At 37.4% G+C, this 26,887-nt stretch overlaps 1 protein-coding gene across 3 annotated transcripts in view; it reads right to left on the reverse strand.

Moving 5' to 3' along the window:
* The window catches only part of VWA3A (von Willebrand factor A domain containing 3A), a 79,497-nt gene that overhangs the window by 40,538 nt on the left and 12,072 nt on the right, over window positions 1-26,887 (reverse strand). For 2 of the 3 annotated variants that reach the window (XM_031942047.1, XM_031942062.1), the window contains exons 4-11: window positions 18,863-18,987; window positions 18,657-18,734; window positions 16,431-16,485; window positions 11,770-11,868; window positions 5,972-6,078; window positions 3,932-4,057; window positions 2,649-2,757; window positions 1,035-1,100 (exon numbers count right to left, since the gene is read on the reverse strand). In XM_031942047.1, coding sequence (XP_031797907.1) covers window positions 1,035-1,100; window positions 2,649-2,757; window positions 3,932-4,057; window positions 5,972-6,078; window positions 11,770-11,868; window positions 16,431-16,485; window positions 18,657-18,734; window positions 18,863-18,987 — 765 coding nt within the window. The remainder of the gene's footprint in view (window positions 1-1,034; window positions 1,101-2,648; window positions 2,758-3,931; window positions 4,058-5,971; window positions 6,079-11,769; window positions 11,869-16,430; window positions 16,486-18,656; window positions 18,735-18,862; window positions 18,988-26,887) is intronic. The other variant, XM_031942054.1, reaches the window with a different exon arrangement.

Genomic DNA, 26,887 nt, shown 5'->3' on the forward strand with positions numbered 1-26,887 from the left:
TTCTCTTGCACATAATAAGCAACTTAGGAATAGAATAAAGGCAGCAGTATTAATTGAGGGTGAATGTGAAAAAAAAAACAGGGATGGCAAAATGTCAACAAGGCCAGGGAGACTCAGTGGTGAAGACATTATTAATATAGCTAAGGATCTAACCATCGATACAGGCTGCTAAGTGGCACCATAGTGCGCAGAGTGCCAGGGAGTGTTAAATACTCAGCTCCTAGAGTTCAAATCTGGTCTCAGACACTATGTAGCTGTGTGACCCTGGGCAAGTCACTTAACCCTGTTTGCCTCAGTTTCTTTATCTGTAAAATAAGCTGGAGAAGGAAAAGACAAACCACTCCAATGTCTCTGCCAAGAAAACCTCAGATAGAGTCTTTAAAAGTTGGACAGGCCAGTTCTTTTTGTACAGCAAAATAACAGTTTGGACATGTATACTTATATTGTATTTAATTTATACTTTAATATATTTAACATGTATTGGTCAACCTGTCATCTGGGGGAGGAGATGGGGGGAAGGAAGGGAAAAATTGGAACAAAAGGTTTTGCAATTGTCAGTGCTGTAAAATTACTCATGCGTATAACTTGTAAATAAAAAGCTATTAAAAAAAAAAGAGTTGGACATGACTGAAAAACAACAAACTATTGTTGTTAGGTAGTATAAGAGAAACTATTGTGGTAAGAGTAAAGGCACCAAAAAAAGAGGAGAACAGGAAGCATTTAGGTGGTGCAATGGATAGAACACCAGCCCTGAAGTCAGGAGGACCTGAGTTCAAATTCAGACTCAGACACTTAACACTTCCTAGCTGTGTGACCCTGGGCAAGTCACTTTAACCTCATTGCTTCAGGAGGACAAAAGATTGCAATCAGAATGAGGAAGTTTAGAATGGAGGTGGTCAAATTGTGGTGACTCAGAAACAATAATAAGTGAGAGATGAGCATGGTTTACTCCTAGTGCTCAGGAAGTCCCAAAGGTCCTATGCATATATCCATTCTCCTGTAAATCCCAAGGAAAAAAAATCACAAAGGCTTACCTCAGATACTAGTGTGTAGCAGTGGTAATAGCCTCTAATACCTTCAGCAAAATTCCTGACAACAGCCTGTAACAATGATGACAGCAGAAAGTTATTGTGAGTCCGAAAGAGAATAATCATAATATTATGGGGTTTACAACTCCTAGATGGATCACTGAATCTGGAATCAGGAAGATCTGAGTCCAGATTGAGACACTTACTAGCTTTGGATAAATCACTTAAATTCTATCTGCCTCAGTTTCCACATCTATAAACTAGGGATAATAATAGCATACTTCCCAGAGTGCTGTGAGGATCAAATTGAATATTTATAATATATTTGGCAAATCTTAAAGCACTATATAAATGCTATTACTACTACTACTACTACTAGTAGTAGTAGTAATAGTAGTAGTACAGCTACTGCTGCTACTACTTATTTCTATTGGAGCCCAAACATTTCCTTATTCCATTAATCCAATTTTTTTCTTCTTTTTTAAAAATAGTATTTCATTTTTCCAAATACACATATAGTTTCCCAACATTCATTTTGGTAAGACTTTGTGTTCCATATTTGTCTCTGTTACCTCCCCCTCCCCCCCCCAAGACAGCAAGCAATATAATATAGATTAAATATATGTGATTCTTTTTTAAAAAATTTTTTTTATTTTCTCCAGTTACATGTGAAAAACTTTGGGGGTCATACCTGTACACCCATTTTTTTTTTTACATATTTCCTTATGAATCTTAAGAGAAAAATCAGAACAAAAGGGAAAAACTACTAGAGAAAAAAAAAAAGCAAAAGCAAAAGCAAAGTGAACATATAGTATGTGTTAATTTACATTCAGTCTCCATAGTTCTTTCTCTGGACACAGATGGCATTTTCCATCCAAAGTTTATTGGAATTGCTTTGGATCACTCAACCACTAAGAAGAACCAATTCTGTCATAGTTGGTCATCTCATAATCTTGCTGTTGCTATGTACAATGAGTTCCTGGTTCTGCTTGTTTCTCTCAGCATTAGTTCATATAAAACTTTCCAGGCCTTTCTAAAATCAGCTTGTTTATTTTTATAGAGCAATAATATTTCATTACTTTCATATACCATAACTTATTCAGCCATTCCCCAATTAATGGGCATCTACTCATTTTCCAATTCTTGGCCACCACAACAAGAGTTACTACAAACACTTTTGCACATGTGGGTCCTTTTCCCTCTTCTATGATTTCTTTGGAATACAGACCCAATAGTGGCACTGCTGGTTCAAAGGGTATATGTGTGATTTAAACCTATTTCCATATTTGTTATGTTGTGCAAGAAAAATCAGATCAAGAAAACCATGAAAAAGAAAGGAAAAAAGCAAACAAACAAACAAACAAAAAAAGGTTGAAAACACTATTCTTTGATCCATATTCTATTAATCCAATTTCCATAAATTCATTGTTTCCCATTTTGCAGGAATGAAAGCTGAGGCACTGAGAGGCAGAATTTATAATCAAATTGACATAAGAAACCAAGCCTCTTGACTGCTCCTTCAAGCGAGAGATTAAATCTAGGTCTCTAAGCCGCAATGGCTTTATCTGGTTCAGTGGGAAACCACCAAATAAGATGCTTCCTACCATTTCAGGCACTTACCAGGGGCATGTGGTTGCTGCATTTATAAGTAATAGTCTGGAAGACCAGATTCCTTCCCAGGGTGCACTGCAGAATGTAGTCTGATAGAATTTCTGGTGACTGATCTGGGCTGAGGAGAAAGATTCCAGTTCAAACAAGACAGGTCATAATGAGACAATTCCCAAGTAAAGGAGTTTCTACAAAATGGCATGTTAAGACTACTTATACTCTAAGATCCCTTATTTCTTTCTAAGATACCTGAATGTCCTAGGCAGATGAGTCTATACCTAATTGTCAGTGTTATCCCTTCTCTTTCAACATCTTTAGATTAGAATGTCTCAATGATCTTTTTCTCACCATTTTTCACTGAAAAGCTGCCTGAAGTATGTTCATTTGAAAACACTAATCACAGCTTTAATGCCTGACAACCCTACTTATTCAGGGATCATTTGAGTCTTTAGGTTTAAGAATGTCCTTTTTACATCAACTTGGTCCTCTGCCTACTTATTCTCTTTTTGTGGACATTTAAGCAGTGCTTTGTGGGAATATTTTAAAATAGGCTGTGGTGGACCCAATATTCCTCCAATTAAAATGGTTATGTTAGAAAAAGAGTATGTAGAATAATTTCACATAGCATCCTTCAGAATCTCCTCTAAAGGAGGTTTCCATAAAATATTCAATTCTTCCTTATCTTGTTCCAAAACATTGTGTTTTTAGCTCTAGAATCCATGTAGCTTGTCCTCCAGGAATTCCCTACACTTTAGACAAACTCTCTAATCAGTGCCATGGGGAAATCAGCCTCAAAGAGAAGGCAAAGTTGTATGGGTCAGAGTAGGGGTCAAAGGAAACCGCAAAGGTTTTCATATCATCTCAAGAAAAGATGTTGGTGTTTCCAAGAAGGAAAAATGATTGCAGAAGGAAGGAGAATCAAAAGTAGTCATGATATAATTTAACACAAGGAAGAGGCCTGTTGATGAGATCAGAGACATTCTCATTGAAATATGACTAATTAAGTTATGGGACTTCTTGCCTTATCTAACCATTTTGTAAATGCATGTCACTAATCCCAAGGAAAGGTAGAATGTAGATTGTTCAGTGGGATCCATCTTTATTATTGGAAACCTACCTTAAACAGACACCTATATGATGGTGGATCGATTTAGTATCTAAAAGATGGCATGATTTTCCATTAGTAGGACAAAATGCCCTTTTAATTTGCCTCAAACTAAGGATGCATTCTTACATGCATAGCCAACTGATTCTTTACCTCACTTCACATAGTCCATTTGAGAAAAGAGACCTACCAGCTGCCTATGATGACTACCAAAGAATTCAGTTCCTTCTTCATGAGGGCTTTTCTCAGGGCTTGGAGCAGATTGCTTCCTCCCCGGGGCTGTAGCATCTGTACCCACTGCTTGGCTTCTTGGAGTCTGAAGAGAGGACAAAACTGAGACTAAGACCCAAAATTCTTCTTAATGTCCTGGGAATTGTCCCCACTTTGGCCCAAAGTATTGAGCAATCTTTCTTCACTTAAAATGTTTTCCATAACTTTTGCTACTGACTTGACTGAGATGGAATTCTCTTAAAGCAAGCAATATGGACTAGCTTTCAACTAGTACAGGTGAAGAGAAATATGAGGAAGCAGATGATGAAAATGAACTTTTTAAGGTGACGTTTAATTAGGATTACATTGTTACTACAATTTAGTTGGTGCAGAATCTACTAGGATACCTAATCTGGTTTCCTTTAAGAGAGGATGAGGAAAAAAAAGTTTTGCAAAATGTCGTTTACGCTCCTAATAATGTACAGTATTGTGCTAGATGCTCTATGTTTGACAGGAATTGTTAAGGTGTTTTGAGTCTCGGATCCTGTGGGCTGTCTAGTGAAGCCCATGAGGCCCTTCTCAAAAGCAGGTTTTTAATTTTTTAATAGTATTTTTCCCAATTACATGTAAAACTTTTAAAACACTCATTTTAAAAACATTTTGAGTTTTACATTTTCTCCCTCCTTCATCCCTACTCCATGATAGTAATCAACTTAAAATGCTATATATGTACAATCATATAAAGCATATTTCCATTATTAGTCATGTTATGAAAAAAAAACAGATGTAAAGAAACAACATTAAAAAATAAAGAAAATGAAAAATAATATGTGTTCATCTGTATTCAGACTCTAGTTCTTTCTCCATGGTATTAATAAAATTTTTCAGCATAAGTCCTCTGGAACTATCTTGAATCATTGTATTCACAGGTGATCATTGTACAATATTGCTGTTACTGTGTACAGTGTTCTCTTGATTATTTCACTCAGAATCAGTCCATGTGGGTCTATATAGGTTTTTCCTGAAATCAGCTTGCTCGGCATTTTAAAAAAAATAATGATGAAGTTTTTATTTGTTGAAAAATTAAGAATATACAAATGCATACATAATTAAAAAGCTGAGTAGTATAAAATTAACATTTAGAATGTAATTAAAATAAGGGTTTATGAAGTCAATTTTGTTTTTATCAATACCACAAAAGTTGTATTATCATTTCATAAAATTTTACTATTTTACAGAATTAAAATCTCCAAGACAAGATAGAGATAAGTTGAACTACCACTGTACTACTCATAATTTGGGCAACTAGGTTGCACAGTGGAAAGGGCAGTGAGTCAGGAAAATTCATCTTGATGAGTTCGAATCCAGGCTCAGACACTTAACTAGCTGTGCAACTTTGGGCAAGTCCTTAACTCTGTTTTCCTCACTTTCCTCATCTGTCACATGAATGTTGGAGAAGGAAATGCCTCTAGAATCTTTGTCCAGAAAACCCTACATGGAGTTACAAAGAGTAGACTGCCAAAGAGTACCCTGAAAATAAAAAGGTAAGCTTTCTTTTTCTTTTTACATGACTTCATGTGTAAAAATGATATATTGCTTGCATTCTCAAGGGGTGGAGTGGAAGTGATGTAGAGAATTTAGAGCTCAAAATTTAAAATAATTAATATTATAAAAAGTTTTTATATGTAATTGGGAAATATTTGGCAAAATTAATAGTTATATTTTAAACAAAGATTTCTAAGTTATAGTCCTTGGATTTTACTCTGGTTTCAGAAGTCCTTAGCTATTCCAGTCATTGCAGGGCTTTGGATCCTGACCTTCTTCTATCTAATATGTTTCTTGCTTCCCATTCTCTCTTAAGAACACGTGGATGGGTTTTGATCTTCACTGTCAGAGGACCTTCCCACTTCAACTCAAACCCCATCCACTGAAGTATGGAAGCATTCCCACCATCTTGCCTTCCTTGGTTCATCCTGTTCTGATCGCTTTAAATGTCACCACAGTTGGAAGTAGCACTCACATGGACTTATTGACCTTTACTGGATTTGGCCAGAGAGCTGAGGGAGAGGTACCAAAGGAGAGAAGGTACAAATGTTCTTTTTTGCTCAGCTGCTCATCTATAAGATTCTGTAGGACAAAAGGAAATAATAAGACAAAAGAACTTTAGAATAGGAAGGACCTTAGAAGTCATCTAATCTGATCTCCCACCCACAGAGGAACAAAAAATACCTGTCTGGTGTGGCAGCCTGCCTGAGGATTCACACCACACTGGGCTCTGGCTCCAATTACCCATCCCTGTCAGACTAGGAGCTCTTTATGAGTAGGGGCTGTCTTTTGTCTTTCTTTGTATCCTCTTTGCTTAACATAATACCTGGCACATAGTAGGTGCTTAATAAGTGTTTATTGGCTGAGTTACCCACAGAATATTAGAATTAGACAGCATCATCTTACCTAAAGTTCCATTGAATATTACAATCTCATGTAACCAAGATTTATCCAGTCTTTGCTCGAATAACTCCAGCATGGAAAATTCATGCACAAATTTACCTCACAAAGCAACCCATTCCATTTTTAGACAGATTTGTCAGAAAAATCTTCCTTCTCTTCAGCTGAAGTCTGTTTCTCTGTAGCTTCCACCAACTGGCCCTAGTTTTGCCCTCTGGAGCCAAATAGAACAAGCCTGCTTGTGATGGAATGGATCTGGTTCAATCTGAATCCATCTGGGACCTGTATCTTTTTTGTAATGTGTGAAACTGAAACACTGAAAATTCATTGCTCCAAGGCATACAAGATTAGTCACTGTCAGAGAAAGAACATCGTCTTCTTTTAAACTAGGAAGATTCAGAAAGAAGAAGAAGAAAAAAAAAAACCAACTCAGAGTTGTTTAATGAGATCAATCCTATGAATAGATTATGTGGATCTCCAGTGGGGTTCCTTTTAATTTATTTAAGTTGTGAGCAAATGACCACAATCAAGATAAGAAATACTTAAATTTCAGAGAAATATAACAATAATTTCATTTATTTCCTTTTCTATTGTGTTTCCATGATGGAGGATAGACAGGTGACCAGGATGCTATTTCAATAGCTGCCAGGGATTAATTTTTAATCTTATTCTCTGGCTGTCTGGGAGACAATGGGTCACTAGGGTTTTGGGTTTTGGGTTTTGGTTTTTGCAAGTAGATTGTCATCGCTCATTCTGTCAACTCCACAGCCTGTTTCTCCATTTATTCCTGCTCATCATTGCAAAAGGTTCTCTCTTAGGTACAAACCTCTGATGTACTTTACTTGTTGCTCTTTGAATTTGATCTGTTAGGGCTGCCCTCAGAAAAAAAGTGAATGAGAGGTAGAAAGGTGGGGTCCTTTCAGGTGGGGTCCATAGTATCTCAGAGAGAGGTAGGCTAGGATCTCCCTGAAACCTGTATGGCATATAGTTATGGACCTGCTTGACCCCAAGCTATGGCCTGCTTAGGGAAAAAAGAAATCTAATAAGCATACATAACAATAAAGCTTATTACTTCCATTGTGTAACCTAACTAGCAGTAATACATCAATTAGTAGTAGAAATTGAGAGCACTAAACTTGGAGCCAGGAAGACCTGAGTTTGAATCCTAATTCAAACATAGCTGAGAAAGTCACTTAATTTTACTGAGACTCAAGTTTCCTCATCTATAAAATGGGGGTTTAAAACCTTACCCATAGAGTTGTGGCAAAGAAACAAATGAGATTGCATATGTAAAGTAATTCACAAACCTTAAAGCATATTTAAATGCTAACTATTATTATTATATAATCAAATTAATATGGTCTGCATACAAACATTTGTCATCACACAGCTCATACTGAAAATTTGCAAGGCTCTTATCATAATGAGATTCTTTAGGTATTTGAGTAGCTAAACTAGTGTCCTCATTTTTTCTTAGTAAATATTTTTGGTTGAAGGAAAGTGACCAGTCAGCCTAGTCACAGAACGTAGTTATTTCCTGCTAATTTAAAAGAAATGAAAGGGAACATTACCTGTTACCTATGTAAGGTCCATAGGGCAATATCATTGGACCTATTTAGATGAAATCTATAGGTAATGGAGTAAGTAAATTGTTATCCTGATTTTTTTTCCTTTCTCAATATTTCTGTGCTATGCCATACCATTGACACTTAACTGAGCTGGATACTTTTGAGAAACTTATTTTAAACTTTGAGATGACAAGATTCTAGAAATGTAATCATTCAGAGGAAACCGCCCTCCCTATGCTGGCTGGGAACTCCATGCAGACATTAGAACATCCAGCTCTTCCATGCTGGATCAGTCCACGGCTCAGCTGGCAGACTCTTCAGAGTCACACCTGAAGAATTATGGGGACATGGAGGGCTTGCTTGGAGGAAGCATCCCTGAGAAAGCCTTGGAAGACCTATAGTGAAGTACAGGAGTACTTTCAAGGATGGGAGAAGATGATCATGGTGAAAAATTTCTTATTTATTGCTACCACTTAGCATGGGGCTCTCAACCAGGTCAAGCATAACCTATTCTATCAAAGTCAGTCTAGGCTACCTGACAGTGCTATATACTCCTCTCTTGGCTCAAAAACCTCAGCAGGGAAATCCTGCTTCAATCTCAATTCTTATTATGTATTAATACTATCAATAAGCCCTCTCCCCTAAGGAAAAATCTGATTTTCAGGAATTTGAAAGTATCTCCCTCTTAAAGAAAAATTATAGCATGTCATATTCTACAGAATCAGAGATTTAGAGTTGAAAGGAGCCTTGAATACAATGCCCTGATTTTACAGATGAGTAAAATGAATAACAGAAGAGGCTAAATGATTAATGTCTGAAGTAGAATTTGAACTCATTATATTTCCTGTCAAAAAATTCCACCAAGGAGGATGATGGGTAGAGTGATAGAAATTAATATCCACTAGGATCCATCCCAACTGAAGACATAATCAGTTAATGGGTTTACAATTCTTGGAGGAAACCACTTGAAATGAACTAAAATAGAAGCGCCATTATACAATGCAAAGGCAATTAGGGTGAGAACCTTAAAAAGTCTGATTGCAGTTTCTATTGCAAACACAATAAATTTTTGTCTCTTTAATATCTTAGTGTTAATGAACGATTCTTGTTGAAAAACAAACAACAAAACACAGTATCAGAACTCTCCCTTTATGGATTTTTACAACTGAGCCTGACGAGGGGAGCCCCAAAACACTTTTTCACTCTCTCTCTTGGACTTTGGGGACAAAGCTTGGGAGCTCCCTCAGAGAAGCTCTCCCCTGAGAGACCACCCCAGGGAATCAAGATAAAGTCATTCTGTTATCTAGGTGGGGCTAGCTGTGTCCAGAGCTAGAGAATTCCAATCCTACTGAATTGAAGATTAGCCCAGAGACTCATTCAATTCCAAGATTTTCTGATTCCAGCTCAAACTACACCCAGCCCCCATCAAGAGCTGCTAGCCTAGGCTTCTATTATAAAATGAGCTAATTTGGGGCTCAGTCCTTGCAGAGGACCTAACATGCCATGCCATGCATAGAAGCAACCCTCTACCTGCTGAAATCTCTCTTTCAGCATTACTCTCTTTATCATTCTTACCTATTTCCCTAACAAGACTTTATACCTGTCAGGATTTCTCTGCCAGAAACTTTACTTCTCTGCCAGGACTCCTCCACTAGACACTTTACTTCTCTGCCAGGACCTTGCCACCATGGAATTCAATCTTTCCTGTTCATGCAAAGGCTGATTTCCCAATGGCAATAATAAACTTTTTTTATTAGTCTAGCTTTTCGGGTTCATAAATTCCTTTACAAAGGACCTCTGTGCTGCCAAAAGGTGGTTATGATCTCCCTGATCTAGTTAAACATCATTTTACAGAACTGAAGAAAAAAAAAGTTTTAACATCTTGCCTGAAGAATTCTTCTGTCCTTTCATAGCTCAGTTGTATCCTTTCCATCAAGATTTTCCTATCCACTTAGCTAAAAGGGACTCATTCTTGTCTACTTTTTCCCCATATGCTCATCACAAATGATGGCTTCATCCAGATCCTTTCTTCTATACTAGATTGATAAACTGGAGTGGAATGGGTGTATGGGAGGAGAAGGAGGGGAAAGAGGATTTTGTTTGTCCTGAACTGAGTGATATGTCTGTGTCTGTCTTGTTCTGAACAATTAAGGGAGTGGGAGGTAAACATCATATTTGCAAAATAGGCTTGACGAGGGGATCCCTGACAAAGAAGTAAAGTTTCTGGTGGAGGAGTCCTGGCAGAGAAGTAAAGTTTCTAGCAGAGAAATCCCAACAGCCAGGTATACAGCCTTGTTAGGGAAACAGGTGAGAAAGATAAAGAGAGGGTAATGCTGAAGGAGAATATCATTTCAGTGAGCAGAGGGTTGCTGCCATGCCAGGAATAGCAAGAACTGAGCCCCACATGGCTCATTTTATAATAGAAGCTCTTGATGGGGGCTAGGTGTAGTTTCAGTTGGAATCAGAGAAAATCTTGGAATTGAATGAGTCTGTGGGCTAATCTTCAATTCAATAGGGTTGGAATTCTCCCGCTTCGAGACTCAACTAGCCCCACCTAGATAACAGAATGACTTTACCTTGATTCCCTGGGGTGGGTCTCTTAGGGGAGAGCTTCTCTGAGGGAGTTCCCAAACTTTCTCCCCAAAGTCTGAGAGAGAGTGAGAGAGAGTTTCAGGGCTCCCTTCGTCAAACAGATCTTTAGAAGTATGTGAACTTGTATGGATGGGAAACATTGCATCTTTATTTTCACTAACCTTTGGTTTCCCTGGTAATCTTATGCATTTTATTTTATATTTTTAAAAACATTATTAGAAATGATCCATGGACATGGCTCTTTTCAACAGTGAGGTGATTCAGGCCAGTTCCAATGGTCTTGTGATGGAGAGAGCTATCTGCATTTAGAAAGGGGACTGTGAGGGCTGAGTGTGGATCACAACATAGTATTTTCACTCTTTTTTGTTGTTGTTTGCTTGCATTTTGTTTTCTTTCTCAGTTTTTCCTTTTTGATCTGATTTTTCTTGTGTAGCATGATAATTGTGGAAATATGTATAGAAGAATTGCACGTGTTTAACATATATTGGATTGCTTGCCATCTAGAGGAGGGAGTCGGGGAGGAAATGAGGGAAAAAATTTGGAACACAAGGCTTTGCAAGGATGAATGTGGAAAATTATCTATGCATATGTTTTGAAAAGAAAAAAGTTTAAAAAAAAGAAAAAAGAAAACTTGATTTGAAAAAAAAATGAAATGATCCATAAATTTGACTAAACTGCTCAAGGGATCTGGGACACAAAAAATTAGAAACTCCTGGATTAGATGGTTTTTAATAAGGTCCTCTCTAGTTCTAAATCTGTCAAGTCCTCTCTTTCTATACCTGCACTTCCTCCTTTGACAAACTGTTAAGAAACTCTTCTTCATCCTTCCTCTTAAATCTGGAAGTGTTTCTTGTCTTACCTTCCTGTGTCAAAATCCTTTTGTCCTTTCATAGTTCAGTTGTAACCTCTTCCATTAAGACTTCCCTATCCATCCAGCCAAAAAGGCACCGCTCAGTCTTGTCTATGTCCTGTGTGCTCATCACATTCCGATTCCTATAGTGGTTATTTGAACAGACCTTTCAATTCCTACTAGACTGTAAGTTTTCTGAGGACAGGGATATAGCACTCCCGTTGTTATTCTTGTTTTAATCTTTGTGTCTACGGCCTAGCAAAGTCCCTCAAAAATAACAGGTGAATATTCATGAATATTTGTTATTGAGCTGAGGAAGGCAGAATTGCTCCCCCTTCCCCCCAGTTTACAAGAGTTACTTACCAACAGATCATGCTGGAACTGCTTTTTTTGAAGGCTATAGCTAATGTTTGAAACATCTATCAGGACTCCAACTTTAGTCCCCTTTAGGAGGCCAAAAATCTGAGGGCAAAGACATTTGTTGAATCAGTGAATCAGTGACACCTTATACAGGATGTCTCTAAAGTCTTGGGGCAGTTTTAAGCTATTAAAGCCAGAATTGGTACTAAAGACATAAGCTATTAAAGCTAAAACTGGACCAAGACTTTTGGAACACCTTTTCTTCGCTAAGTATCAAACTCTGAGAAACTCTTAGAAATCTAACAGTTTTCCTCCACTGAGGAAAGGCCCAAAAGACTGTCTCTGTGTAAGGTCCTTGCTCCCGAGGCAGGAGAACTGGAGCTCTAGGGAGGTGTTTTGCTCCCAGCTCAGTGTTACTTGCTTCTGTCTCTTGGCAGAAGATGATGCTAAGAAAAGGCTAAAACTTTGTTCCCCATCTTTCTCCGTTCCCAGTTCTCCCATCCTGAGATTATTCTTTTTCCAGAAGTAATGCTGATGTTGATACCCTACAGGACATTAGCCCGGTGTGTGTGTGTGTGTGTGTGTGTGTGTGTGTGTGTGTGTGTGTGTATTTTACCTTTTTTTGATAATCCCAGAGCTTAGCATGGTGCTCGGCACATAGAAGGTAGTTCATAAATACTAACTGACTACCTGAAGCCAAGTCCTGGTTTGATTGACCCCTTTAAAAAGTCTATAAGGATGTCCAAGTCTGACCCATTCTCAGAGCCATTCGGGTATAAAAATATTATTGAAGAACTCAATCAGAACAGATCTGGAGGCCTCTCCCTCAGAAAACCAGAGACAGACCAGAGCAGGCTGTGGCATAAAAAATCTCTCCTCTCCCAAAGCTACAAATCGGTGACTGGGCTCATTTCCCGTAAGTCCTTTTCTGCTCATGTGGACCCTCTCTTGTTCTGCCCTATCATGCTTAGAGCAGAAGTGCTAGCATATGGTAAGAGTTCCTGGAACCATTCCTGAAGGAAAACAAAGAAGATGGAACCCGGGGGATGCTTTGTTGGCTCTGTGTCACCTTCACTTTCAAAGTTTTGCTAAAGACAAATGTCCCAGTCTTGTTGGATTTCCTCTCAAACCCTGGGCCTACTGTTAGGGTTGTCTATGATTCCAGGTCATATTATATAGCCATTTCTTCCTTTGCTCGATTAAACATTATGCAATAAGGTTAATTAGGAATCTTAACTCACACTTCTACAGTTACACTTATAGTTTGCAAAGCACTGTCCTTATAACAACTCTGTGTGATAGAGTACTGTAAGTATTATCTCCATTTTACAGATCAAAAAACTGAACTTTGATGAGTTCAAGGAAATAATCCAAGGTTATGGCCTAGTGACTGACAGAACTAGCACTTGAATCTATGCCTTATGACTTCAAGTCCAGTGCTTTTTTTGTAATATAAACTTTAAAAAATAATAATAGCTTTGTATTTTTCAAGATACATGCAAAGATAGTTTTTAGTATTCACTCTTGCAAAACCTTGTGTTCCAAATTTTTCTCCCTCTCTCCCCACTTTCCCTCTCCCTTAGGCAGCAAGCAATCTAATATAGGTTAAACATGTGCAGTTTTTCTAGACATGTTTCCACATATAACATAAACTTAAAACAAACATTACCCAACACTCATTTTGAGGCCTACAGAGTTTTAAGTGACTTACCTAGATCATACGGCTATTCAGTGACTATCCTGGGACTATTATTTAGATATTTTATCCAGAGAGTTTGATGATAAGCTCTTTTGACTATCCAGGTTCCTTTTTGCCAATAGTTTTAATAGATTTTGATTTTCTTACTACTATTGGGCAAATTTATGTTTCTGGATCATCCATTTGTTTTATCCTTCTGTGCTTTCTTTGACTCTATTACCATGGAAATTTGAAGTATCTATGATATAATCAGTGATCCATTTGATTAAGGCAGTTAGATGGCCCAGTGAATGGAGCACAGGACATAGAGCCAGGAAGACCTAAATTCAGATTCAACCTCAAACACTTTCTAAACTGTGTGAACTTGAGCAAGCAACTTTTTTAGGCTGTTTCATTTGTTAAATGAGGATAATAAATAGTACCTACCTCCCAAGGATCAAATGAGATAATATTTATAAAGTGCTTTGCAAACCTGAAAGTACTATATAAATACTACTTCTGATAATAATAAAGTATTATATCATTAAAGAAAGGGAGCCTCCTTTAAAGATTGTATCCAGTAAGAAACTTCATCTTTAATAGGTAGCCCATACCTTAATTTCACAGGATTATCTCCTTTTTGGAGAGTGGGATTGGCAGTATGAACTTGAGAATTAGAAAAACAAGTACACTCATACATTATTGGTGTAACTGCAGATTAGAAGCTTTCCCTCCCCTCCCCCTTATGTAGTATAATATGAAGAGTCACAAAATATAAATTATAGTATAATGTGAGGACTTGATCCAAAAATCTCATAGGGAATATCCCCAACCCTGAGAATATACAAAAAGCATATTTTCTACAAGTACATTACTTATTTTTTGCTCCACCATCATTACCATACCTCCCATCCCTGGTTCTGCTTTGATACTCACATCATCAGTATCTCCAATTGCTTCTGTCCCTCTGATTGAAGGGTTGGAGAATGGAGCAAAAATGTCCTCCCCAAACCTCTCTTTGAGGAGAGTCTAGAAGCTCAGCCAGCTCTTCATTTCTCTCCTGGTTCCCTGCTTGGTTTTGACTCCATGGCATTGTCATGCCCCAGAGCAGTGTGTATGTACCCTTTGTCTCCCCTTTCCAGCTTCCTTTTTTGGTGTTATCTTCTCCTATCCTAACACAGGATTGTTTTTTTCTTATTTGCCTCTTCAATGCTTAAGTGTTTGGCACATGGACGGTACTAAAAAATATTTTTTTTGTGTCGTACTGTGTCATAACAATAACAATAAAAAATTGCTACTGGTGTGACTTTGGGCAAGTTATTAAACCTTCTGGATCTTGGTTTTTAAAAAATAATGGTATATTAATGCAATTGATCCAAATGGGTGAGTACATGATAAATGCAAGGCACAACAGGTAGACTGCCCAAAGGTTTTCCTGTATCTTCTGGATTTGAGGAGAATATTATCGATGTTGTTGAGGACCTTAGAGGAGTACATGGAAGGAAATACAAATGGGCAGGCATGGATAGGATGGATAATCTGCATTGTTGAAGGGAAGATGAAATTTATAAGATCACAGATCCGTTTGATAATATGAATGTAAGAGAATACTATTATGCTATTAAAATGATAAGTATGAATAACATAAAGAATGAATTTATATAAAATACTACAAAGTGGTAAAAATAGAATCATAAGAATATACACCCTGTTTATGACTACCTCAAAGCAAAATATATACATAAATGGAGAATAAGGATACTGAAAGGTAAAAAGCTGTTCTTAAATGTATATTTAATGTATATTATATATTGATATATATTATATATACTTAATTATATATTAAACTTAATGTATAAACTAACTGAGAAGTATAAATACTTGGTGATATATCAAGTATATATATATATATATATAACCCACATTTCTAATTGATTTTGTTATTTAAAGTATATATTAAATATAAATAATTAATACGCTCACAAGGTGGTCAGAAAAAGTAATACAAGACACTTTCAAGGTATCTCTTAAGAACTTTAGAATCAATTGTAAGACATGGGAGACACTGGCACAGAATGCCCAGCATAGCCTGCCCTCATCAGAGAATGTGCTGTGCTCTATGAGTAAAGCAAAATTGCATTAACTCAGAAGAAACACAAGACGTACAAAATTAGAGAAGCTACCTCAAATGTTCATATGGACTATAGTGTCTGACCTATGACAGAGCATCCTGAACACTCGTATTGGTCTGATCAGCCACAGTCAAACACATTGTAATTCAACTCTAATATAGTGATGCCATTTTGGTCCTTTTTGAGAACAATGGAAAACAACCAACCAACTAACCAACCAATATGCATTTAAATATAATATTCATTATTTTAAAATTTATAAAATGCTTCTAAGTTAAGAGTTCAAGGAAGAAGTTGCTGGGTTTTTTTTTTTTAAGGAAACAGATTTTTATGATAAGCTATTGTTAGAATCATGAATATTATATTTAATAATATAATAAATAGTAACATAAAGTACATTTTAATAAATTTATTGTGTTTACTTTGTTTGAGTCTCAACTTTGAGACTCATGATGAAAATTGCTATCCTCATCCTGAGAAAGAACTATAGAGTATGAATGCAGATCAAAACATATTATTTTCATTATTTTATCTTTCTTGTGGTTTTTCCCTTTTATTCTGATTCTTTTCTCATAATGTAACTAATGTGGAAATAAGTTTAATATAACTATACATGGATAACCCATATCAGATTGCTTGCTGTCTTGGGGAAAAGAGAGGGAAGAAAGGGAAGGAAAAAAATTTGAATTAAAAATCTTATAAAAGTGAATGTTGAAAATTATCTTTATGTGTAATTGGAAAAAAATAACATACTGGTAAGTGGAAAGAAAAAGTAAAATATTTTATAGTTACAGAAGAGAGAGAAAGACAGACTGGGGCAGGGAGGCAAAGAGCAAAACTTTTGTTTTTATTACCTTCCTGCTGCCTTCCATGAGCCACTGAATTCTTTGCTGATAGGTTTCAATAGCTCTGTCAAGACACAAGGAAAACTGTGAATAATCTTGCCATTGATTTTTACTTATATGTCATATTTAAAAATTTTTTTCAAAGGTTTTTCCCATACTTTTGTCACATTTGTTCTTAAGAACAAATCTGTGAGATTGACACAAGACATAATATCACCCCCATTTTACAGCCCCAAATGCTTAAGTGACTTGCCCCACCAGAACTTCCACTCGTACCTTTCTGATCTCTCAGTGCTCTTTTTACTATCTCCCTGACCCTCTTCTTCAAAAGTTTACTTTAATGAGAGACGCTCCCAGCTTTGATGTGTTTGCCCTAGTTACCTTCGAAAAGGAATACACTATTTCATTTATTGATTCAAAATACCTTTTCTACAGGAAGGTTTGATGAAATGTCCTTGAAGTCATTTTTGACTCTTCTTTCTCCTTACAATCCATCATCAGGTTTCTTCAGGTTCTCCTTCAAAATGTTTTGGGCCTATCATTTCCTCTCTATTCCTGCTATTCACACATATATTCTAGTTGAATAGTCCATCTATACATGTTGCACATAATTGAGAGAATATTTTTTCCTAAGACACTACTCTCATTGTGTAATTCTCCCATTCAAAAACTTTCACTGGTTTCCCCCATTACCTACAGAACAAAGTCTCACTTCTTTAGCTTGGCATTCAAAATCCCACAGTTTGTCTCTGTCTTCACTATTTTACGTTCTACCAATTTTCTACATGAAGAATCTTCTTCTAGATCTGATTGTTTTATCACCTAAGAAACAGACCATTCTTCTTCCCAGTGCTAAGCTTTTGTTTGTTAACCTGTTTCTCCCACTCAGAATGTTCTCCCTCTTCTCTATTTTTCAGGTTTCTTGCCACTTACTGATACTTAGTAAGGAGCCTAAGAATCATAGGATTTTAGGCCTGAAGTTAGAAGAAATCTCTGGGCTATTTAGTCCAACCCTTTTGGAATCCTAGTGTCAACTCAACTTGAAACAAGGTGAAAACGCAAGGGTGATGTCAGGGTCCTGGTGTTAACTCAATAGAATTGCTACAATGCTTGTTGGTTCACACTTTAGAGCGAATCCTTGCAGGGTGATGGGTTGCTAATACTGATGGAAACAATGCTTGTGTTCACACCTTTAGAGAGCTCATGGAAGCAAGAAATATTTAAGTACTCATTGGAGTTCACACGGTTTAGTATGAGATATCCAAATTTACACCTCCCTTAAGCCCTGCCTCCAGGAGGAGGAGTTAACCTTTGGGAGATCATATATATATAGAAAGCTCTTAAAGCTTAAAGGAATTTCTCCGGAACATTGACTGGGGTCGGAGAGGAGCACTCTGGGAGGAAGCCCACAAGCCCTCTCTTCAAGGCAAGAGAGATTCATTGCATCTTCCACTTTGGTGCTGACTGTAGTCTGAAGGACAAACCTTTGGATTTGGAGACATTCGGGTGGAGCTCTTAGAACTAAGCAGAGAGATAGGCCTCAACTAACTGGGTTATTTTGGAAGGAGAAAATAAACGTTTGCATTTTTACCAGCTGGCTGCATTTTGGAGCAATTATTGATTGTAACTGAAACTAAAGCTGCCTCCAGAGAACCTCTCCGAGAATCCTCTCCCAAAGAGAACCATCTTATTATTATTTTAAAGAAGAAAAAACACCAACACAACCCCATCATTTTTCCACATCAACCACCTCTGATTCATTTTGTCCTATCTTGTGGTATTAAGAAACCCCATTTATCTCATATCTCTCCCCTTTCTTCCCCTTCCTATTCTACCATTTCCAGTGGTCGGTCTTTCCAATGAATATTGTTTAGCACAATGTTATATCCGTAGCACCTAAAGTGGTTGGAATACAGTAATCTCAGATTGTAAACTACTTGAGGGTATGAACTGTCTTTTGCCTATTTTTGTATCCCCAGTGCTTAGCATAGTGCCCAGCACACACAGTAAGTGTTTCATCAGTGTTAACTGAATGAATTAAATAATACAAATCCTTTTAGTCAACAATCCAAGTTAAAGGACTTAAAACAAGAAAAAACTGCTTGGGTAAAGTGTCCAGGAGTCATTTATTTGAAAGAGCTTAGCACAAGACCTGATGGAAAGGTACAGCATATAAAATATCTCTCAAATGAAATGTTTCACATACTTTTTAGCTGCTGAGGCTATTATACTTACTCAGAAACTCTTGATTCAAAGAGACTGACAGCCTTAATTGGAAAGTGGATTTTTTGCATGATACTGTTGTTCTTGTTCCTAAAGAAAGAACATGTTATTATGAACTGTCATGCTTCCCTGGGGAAAGTGGAAGAATAGAAGTGGGTATGAAGATGGGGATTAGAGATGGCAGAAGGAAAGAATATTTTCTTTAATTTGAGACTTACAGAACCACTGTGCCCTGGCTGATCAGATCCACCAATGTAAGCTTCAGGTATGTTAAATTGTGAGTGTCAAACCATTCTTCTAAATCTTTCTTAGATGGGGACTGAGGCTCTTTTTCAGGTCCTTTCTGAAAAATGAAGCCAGAGGCAAATTAGCAGTTAAATTTCTAAATTATTCATTTGGTATTTGCCATCTGTTCCCTGTGTTACCTTTTCTTGTGGCTCTATGCTGTCTTTGCAGTAACCCTTAGGGTAAGGAATTGTTTATTATTTTTCTTTGTACCCCCCAAATATCTAACACAATGCTATGCACATAGAAAGTATCCAACAAATGTTTGCTGGTTCTTTGAAAACAAAGTTCCTTCTCTTGATGCCAAAATGCCAAAACTAACTAGATAAAGCATCCTGAATATTAATCAGGCAACAGTATGCAGGGCTCTTTGGGAGAATATGTTAGAAAGAATAGACAAGATTGCCAAGCTCAAGGAGTTCAAAGCAATCTTTAGATGTACTAATTTAATGTTATCCAATAAATACTTATTAAAGTCTGTGCTAGGAACTGGAGATGCTCACAGTCTAATGGATGTTTGAACTCATCAGTTTGGAAGTTCTCTGCAACAATGGAAATCATAATCCAATTAGACCTGACCATCTCCTGCTATTCTTGCCCAAGTCTGTTGTTAAGTTTACCACTAGGGGTCCATTCCACATGTTGGAGACTTTCCTTGCTTTCTCCTTTATTCAGGGAAGTCCTTTGGCTATAATTTTTCATCTCATTTAACTTCTCAATGTTATTTATTACTCCCGTTCTTTAGAGTTCCTCAATGGATATGTGTCAAGTGTTTTATTATTAAAACTGCATTGTTGGGGCAGCTAGGGGGTGCAGTGGATAGAGCCAGCCTTGAAGTCAGGAGGAGCTGAGTTCAAATCTGACCTCAGACACTTAACACGTCCTAGCTGTGTGATCCCGGGCAAGTCACTTAACCCCAATTGCCTCAGGAAAAAAAAAAAAAAACAAAAAAACCCTGCATAGTTGGTTTTGCAAGGGTCAATGTTGAAAAATTATCCATGCATATGTTTTGAAAATAAAAAGCTTTAATTTAAAAACAACAACAACCAAAAACTGCATTGTTGGTGAAGTTGTGAACTGATCCAACCATCCTGGAGAGCAATATGGAATTATCACCAAAAGGCAACCAACCCTTTGACCCAGCAATTCCACTAGTAGGTCTTTATCCTAAAAAAAGTAAGTAAAGGACTTACATGTGTAAAAATATTTATAGTAGTCTTTTTTTGTGATGATAAAATATTGGAAACTGAAGGGATTCCCAATTGGGAAATGGTTGAATTTCACAAGCAGTGGTATATGAATGTAATATAATATTCAAAAAGAATGGAGAACAGGCATATTTCAGGGGAAAAAAAAAAAACCTGGAAAGATGTACAAACTGATGCAAAGTGAAATGGTACTAGGAAAACATAGCAACTATGATGGACTCAGCTCTTCTCAAAGGACTCACAAGGGAAAATTCTTATGGATAACAAGGGTTATCCATAACCAGAAAAAGAATTTAAGGAATCTGAAGATTGAAATATATTTTAAAAATTACTTGATTCTTTCTTGTGTTTTCTTCTTTTTATGTGTTTCTTCTTTCACAACTATTATTAATAATGGAAATATACTTTACATGACAACACATGTATAATCAAAATGCCTATCATCTTCAGAAGGGAGGAGGGTTTGGAAAGAGAAATATTTTAAATCTTTAAAATGAATCTTTTAAAAAAATCTTTAAATGCTAAAAATGAATGCTGAAATTTTCTTCATATGTTAATGAGTGAAAAACAATACTATTGAAAAAGTAAATAAAATGAGCCAAAGAAGAAATGGCAAACCCCACCAGGAAAATTCTAAATGGCATCATGAAGAGATTGAAACAATTGAACAACGAAGAATAAAATTTCTGTTGTTACATTTTTCAAGGAACCTTTGAAAGAATTTGACATAACTGAATAGGATACACCTTGTTTTTAAAAAGGCCAAATGTGGCACTTTGAGCTATCAAATCAAGAGCTTTTTCATATTCAAAAGTATGTACAGTGAGAGCTTATGATCTCTTTTAATCATTTAAGGTCACAAGGAAGGGGAGGAGAAAATACACATTTATAGGTGATCTAAGTAGGCTAGTAATCTACATGTTGCTGTCTACTGTGCTAAAAGCTTTTAACAAATTTTCTTTTATTTGATCAAAGGGGGAAAAAAGGCATAGTCATAGCTCTCAAGGAGTTTAGTGTAACAAAGGGGAGGAGTTTGAGAAACACAAATAACTATATTATAAAATAATTAACTACCTAGGAAAAGTCACATGGGTTGATCTGAAAGAATTAATCACCTTTAACTGAGAGTGATCAGAGAAAACTTCATGGAGGACATGACACCTGAGCTAGACCTTGAAAGAAAGGAAGTCAATAAGCGAGATGAGGGGAGATATTGGCTCTAGGTGTGTGGGGAAAAAAAAAAAAAAAAGCCTAGAGGAAGGAGATGGCCACATCAGGTTAAGAAAAGGTGAGTAGTCTAATTTTGTAGGAACATATTGTGTAGAAAAAACTACCAAAGTTGGAAAAGTAATTTGGGGTAGTATTGTGGAAAGCATTCAGACCTTAAATAATTTGCATTCCCAGGCAATGGGCTGGTATTGATTGAAGTGCTAAAGTGAGGATGTGTCCCATCAAGGGTATTCAGAAGTTACTCATCCAAAGAGTTCATGCTAGAACTAATCCTAACTTTCTCATATTTGTCAAATTAAAGGGAATTGAGTTCTCTAGTTGTAATCCTGCCTTGCCTTCCCTAACAAAAATAAAGGGAAAACCCACCTGGCATGAGCTGAGACCAGAGCTTCCAGAATTGACTAGTTATAATTCCCATCAACATAGATGAGCTTTAAATATCCCTGGAGAATGTCTAATTAAAACTGTAGAACAGTTCAGCCGTCTGCAGCCTTATACATGCCAGAGATGTCATTGCTCTGCATCTGAGGCCCTTCAAGAAACGGCATTATGTAGATGAGCATAGATTTAGAGCTGGAAAGTATAGAAGTTTCTGATTCAACTCCTGCCTTTTTATGAGTAATGGGGGCATTACCTTTTGCTCATTCTTTCATTTTCCCAGCATTGTCTATTTCTAAACTACTATGTTGGGGTGGAGGCAATTTAGGCCACATATAGATTAATTTTCGGAGAGTCTTCTAAATGACTGATAAGCTGATAACACTGAGTACCCATACCTACCAGAAAAAAAAAGTTGACTTTTGACTTATTGGAGGAAGCCCTCTGGCTGACAAGATGTAAATTCATTGAGGGGTAAAGGATGGCCCTTCCCTAAACTTAGTGATGGCAGTGGGGGCTACTGCTCCCCATTTGGAATGTAACTAGCTGAGTTTTTTCTGAGGCCTCTGGTTGCCTTTATATTTCTGTGTTTCCTTCTTTTAGCAGTGACCTTATGAGCAATGAAAACTCTGAAGATATTCCAGCTTTGGCAGCTGGTGTCTTCACCTTTCCTGGCATCCAAGCAACAGGATTTTTGAGAAATTTCCTAAGCATTGGCAAGAGAGGGCTGGCTCCAAGGGAAGAGCTGGCATTGGAGAGACCAGCAAAAATGGTGGAGGAGGAACAAGCAGCAGAGTCCAGTTCTCCCCAATAACTACACCTAGGAAGAGTGCTTGACTGGGAAATGCAAGGAAAAAGCAGACATTTTTCAATCTCTGGTTAGTGTAGGGAGACAAACAGAGGTCCACAGTGGGAAACAACTGAGGGTTTCCTCTTGTTCTGAGTCTGCTCCCTTGGTCCACAATCCAGGCCTCAGATCAGGTTGGGAAACGAATCTTTAACCTCACTCAGAGCCAAACAGCTTCTTCTCCCTCCTGTTACCATTCTTTGTCCAGGATAGAGACCTGGTACACAGCAGAAGGTCACTTTAGTTGTATCCAACTCTTTGGGACTCCATTTGGGTCTTATTTTATAGTCCCTTGAAGTAGGTTCTTGTTGCTGTTCAATCATGTCTGATTCTTTGTGACTCTATTTGAGGTTTTCTCAGCAAAGATAATGAAGTGGTTTACTATTTCTTTCTTTAGTTCATTTTCTGGATGAGGAAACCGAGGCAAACAGGCTGAAGTTGATGTAATGTAGCTTCTAGGGGAGACAGCAAGGATTTTGAGGTCCCCAGACTTTAGGGGGCTTCTGTTCTAACAATAAGTCAGTGATTCTAAATCTTCTGGCTTTGGAGTCTGCCTCAGGAAACTCCCACACCCAATCTAAGAAGAAAAATCTGTCTGATTCTGAACAGACCACTCCTCAATTCTTTGCTGACTGTCAGATAGTTTCTGGCCTCAGGATAGTTCCACAGACTAAACTCCTGAGACAATAGTGATAATCTGTTGGTCAGTGAGAACCAAATTGCAGAGAGTACTCCTTGGTCCTATCTCTGGGCCATAAAATGAGCATATCTATAACATGAAGAACTATATAAATGTGTCTCCTTGCTTCTGTTTCTTTGCTAAATTCTCTTGGAATTTAGATTGCTTGTAATAGCATTGTAAAGACAATAAATTTTGCCCCTTAATCAGAAAATGGGTTCAAGCATGCAGATTTTTTTGAGACACCTCAAGACACTGGTCTGTGATCCCAATCTTTTGGGGTTCCCTTTCCAACTTCAACAAAGTGACTTGCCCAGAATCACAGTCAGTAAGTGTCTTAGGCCAGATTTGAACTCAGGAAGATGAATCTTTCTGCCTCCGACCCAGAGCTCTGTGCTCTATGGCATCACCTAGGTGCCCTGAAGTTAGCTTTAACCTAGGCACAAGTTGACTCCTCAATCTCAGGCAATCAAATATCTGTGGCCAATGGGTATTTCCACATACATAGTAGAACAGAAAAGCTTCATTTTTTTTTTTAGATATTATTCAACATGTAACTTTGAAAGCTTTCTTACTAGTCTGTGATTCTTTTTGACCTTTTTGTTCTCTTCCGTACAGTAACAAAAAAGAAGTAATCCAAAAACCAGAGTGGAGGGTGCCGTATCAAGCAAAGACCATCCAAAGAAGGAAATAGATGAAGAATTCAGGAAATAGATTACAAGCCATTACACACAACATAGGAGTAATTGGGAACTTCAATTAACTAGACATTTCTTGCAACTCTACCAAAATCAGAGCTGCTAATATATTCTTGGCTGGCCTTAATGATAATTCACCCTTAAAATGTAGAGAAAACATTAAGAGGAATTGCTTTTTTTGGATGCAGTTGTTGAAATAGAAATGATGGAAACCTAGGGGCAGAGGTAGAAATGATCATTATGTCTTAGCATTAATGGTAGAAAGAAGAGAAGAAACCTGGTCATTGTTTGACATGAATCTTTGGTTTTGGAAGAGTGGATTTCAAAAAGTTCCAAAGAAAGGTTGAGTCTTAGGGACAAAATTTCTTCAGGGCAAGGCAACCTGGGAAGAGTGAGAAGTTCTCAAGAATCACGAAGGTGCATAGAGGTTATGATTGAACATTGTCTTGGATCCTCATTAGATCAGTGAGGATTTGTTTAGGAGTTAATGATATCTTTTTGATCAAATATGAATTCCTTATCTGCTGCAGAGGGGATCAGTTTATACATCTGGGCTACCCACTTGTATTTGGCTTTTTAAAGGTATTACTGAGACAGAGAAACCAGTCAGACACATGAAGTGTCTAAAGCTACTTTTGAACTGAGGAAGATGACTCCAGGCCCAGCACTTCCACTGTACTACCTAGTTGCCCCTACTAAAGAGGTATCATGTCTTAGAGAGAAAGTGTTGCTTTCCCTTTGTCCTAGGTGTGGTTATTTGTCCTTACTTCTGGAGGACCACCGATGACATCAGGAGAGTAATACCTTGACTTGCAAGTGACCTGGATTTAAGGGAGGAAGAGCTGTGCAAAATCATCAGCCTCACTCCTCACTCCATCCTCTAGTCATATGAATCCAATGGCAAGACTTAGGTCAGGACCCCTGGCAATGGCTCTGAAGGGGGAGGCCGGATCTTTTTAAATTAAGGTCTTTCCTATGTCTCAATTTGTCCGAGGCAATGCCCATTTAAAGGCTGGTAATAAATGAGGCAAAAGATGGCCTAGTTTGCTTTCACAGAAGGATCACTTTGAGAGGGAAGCCCTTCAGGGTTTCTGGCCAGAATAGAAATAATTGTTATTTATACTTTCTCTCAGCCAACCATCAGAACACATATAATAAGCAAGTGAGGCTTGGGCTGGGACCTATTATTGGCTAATTGGTGAGGACCAGTGAGATTTGGGTAAAAAAAGTCAAGTAGCTCCATTTGAATCCCAGTGACTTATCAAAGCCTCACTTTTCATTTATTTTTCAAGAAATCACAGCTGAAAACTACATGAGACAAAAGGATTAATTTTTCCGGTTTTTATCCTGAGAAACTTTGTTGAAGGTAAGATGTGTATGTAAATTTGGGGGTGGCTGTTGGTAGAAAGGCTGCTCTGATAAGAATTTGTGAATAGAAAATTGAGGGCAATGGGACTGAGATAGGATGGGGTAAGATGGGTGAAGGAGTGTGAGCTGCCTCAGTATACATACCACTACTGCTAGAAATGGCAGAGGATGTTTGGGGTGCAGCATTCCTTTTAGGAGACCCTACAATACAATGCAGTATTTGCTTGTTTTCCCCTTCCTCTTTTATAATGTCCTTGTTCCACCCTGCACTGCAAGCCAGGAGAGAGCATACATTAAAACCTGATTTTTAGTGTTTATAGTATGCTCAACCTTAACAGTTTATTTGTATGTTTTTTAGTCTTGGGAGTAGGGAGTTGGAGAGAAGGACAGCAACAGGCATTGAATGCTGAGAGAGAAGAGAAGATACACTTTCTATTGGAAATGTCAGGATCCCTCTCTTTTTTTTCTTCTGGCAAGGAAGCTCTGGGTTGGAATTAAGGAGAATCTTAAGTGATTTTATATTCCATAATTTTCCTAAGTAAAGCAAAAGTACGAGTTGAAGGTTTTCCCTTTGAAGAGAAGGAAAGGGAAGGCAGAAGCAATTTCTGTCTGGGTCATATAGCCTTCCCATTGTTTTATTCCACACAGCCCCAAAGGAAAATTCCTTTGTAGAGGGTAGTCCAGGGAAGATAGTAGAGAAAAATTCATTCCCAATGGAAAGAGAAGGAAAGTGGATGGAGAAGAGAGGCTCTACCCAGGGAGAAACAGTTTAGCTTTCTTCTTCATACACCATAATTCCTTTCCTCTCCATGACATGGCTATAGTCATCTGTGTACAAACTATCTCTTCCAATATAGTGTAAGCTTCCGAAGAGCAGGAACATTTTTGCCTTTGTATCCCCAGTGCTTGGAATATGGTAGGTGATGAATAAGTGTCACTTAATTGACTAATCATCAATATAAGTGTTTTCTCCAAGGTTGAAGATTGAAGCCAATTCATTCTCACATCCCAAGTAATTCTTGTGCATGAAAAAAAAAAAGCATTTCACGTAACACAGTTCTCTTGATGCTGAGTGGATACAAATGGAGTTCATGGGCTGTCCATCACTTTTGGTCTTTTTATTCATACATTTTTAATGTCTCTAATAACATCCTTTATATGCCTTTTGTTAAAATTCCTGACTGATATTGTTATATCCTATTCACACCTACCATGTAGTTCTTCATTGTCCCTTGGATGACCCTCAACTTTTATTCTTCAGAGATCATGAAAATCTATGACTCATAGATAACATCCAAAAAACATTGTTAAAAAAGGAGCTTTTGTTCCAGGGAAAGACTCAGGGTCTCTAAAAGCATGGCAGAATTTCCCAAAGACAGTCTAGCCTGCTCTTTTCCTATTCAATTCTGGGAGCAGCTTATTGTTCATGTATAACATCTGTTCAAGATACATATACTAATGAACCAAATTTATGGGTTGTCCATCCATGGACAGTATGATATGATAGCAATGTATGATATGGTAGCAATAAAATCTAATGCAATCTTGAG

Source organism: Sarcophilus harrisii, chromosome 1 (assembly GCF_902635505.1).
Source record: "Sarcophilus harrisii chromosome 1, mSarHar1.11, whole genome shotgun sequence".
In the NCBI taxonomy this organism is placed as follows: domain Eukaryota; kingdom Metazoa; phylum Chordata; class Mammalia; order Dasyuromorphia; family Dasyuridae; genus Sarcophilus; species Sarcophilus harrisii.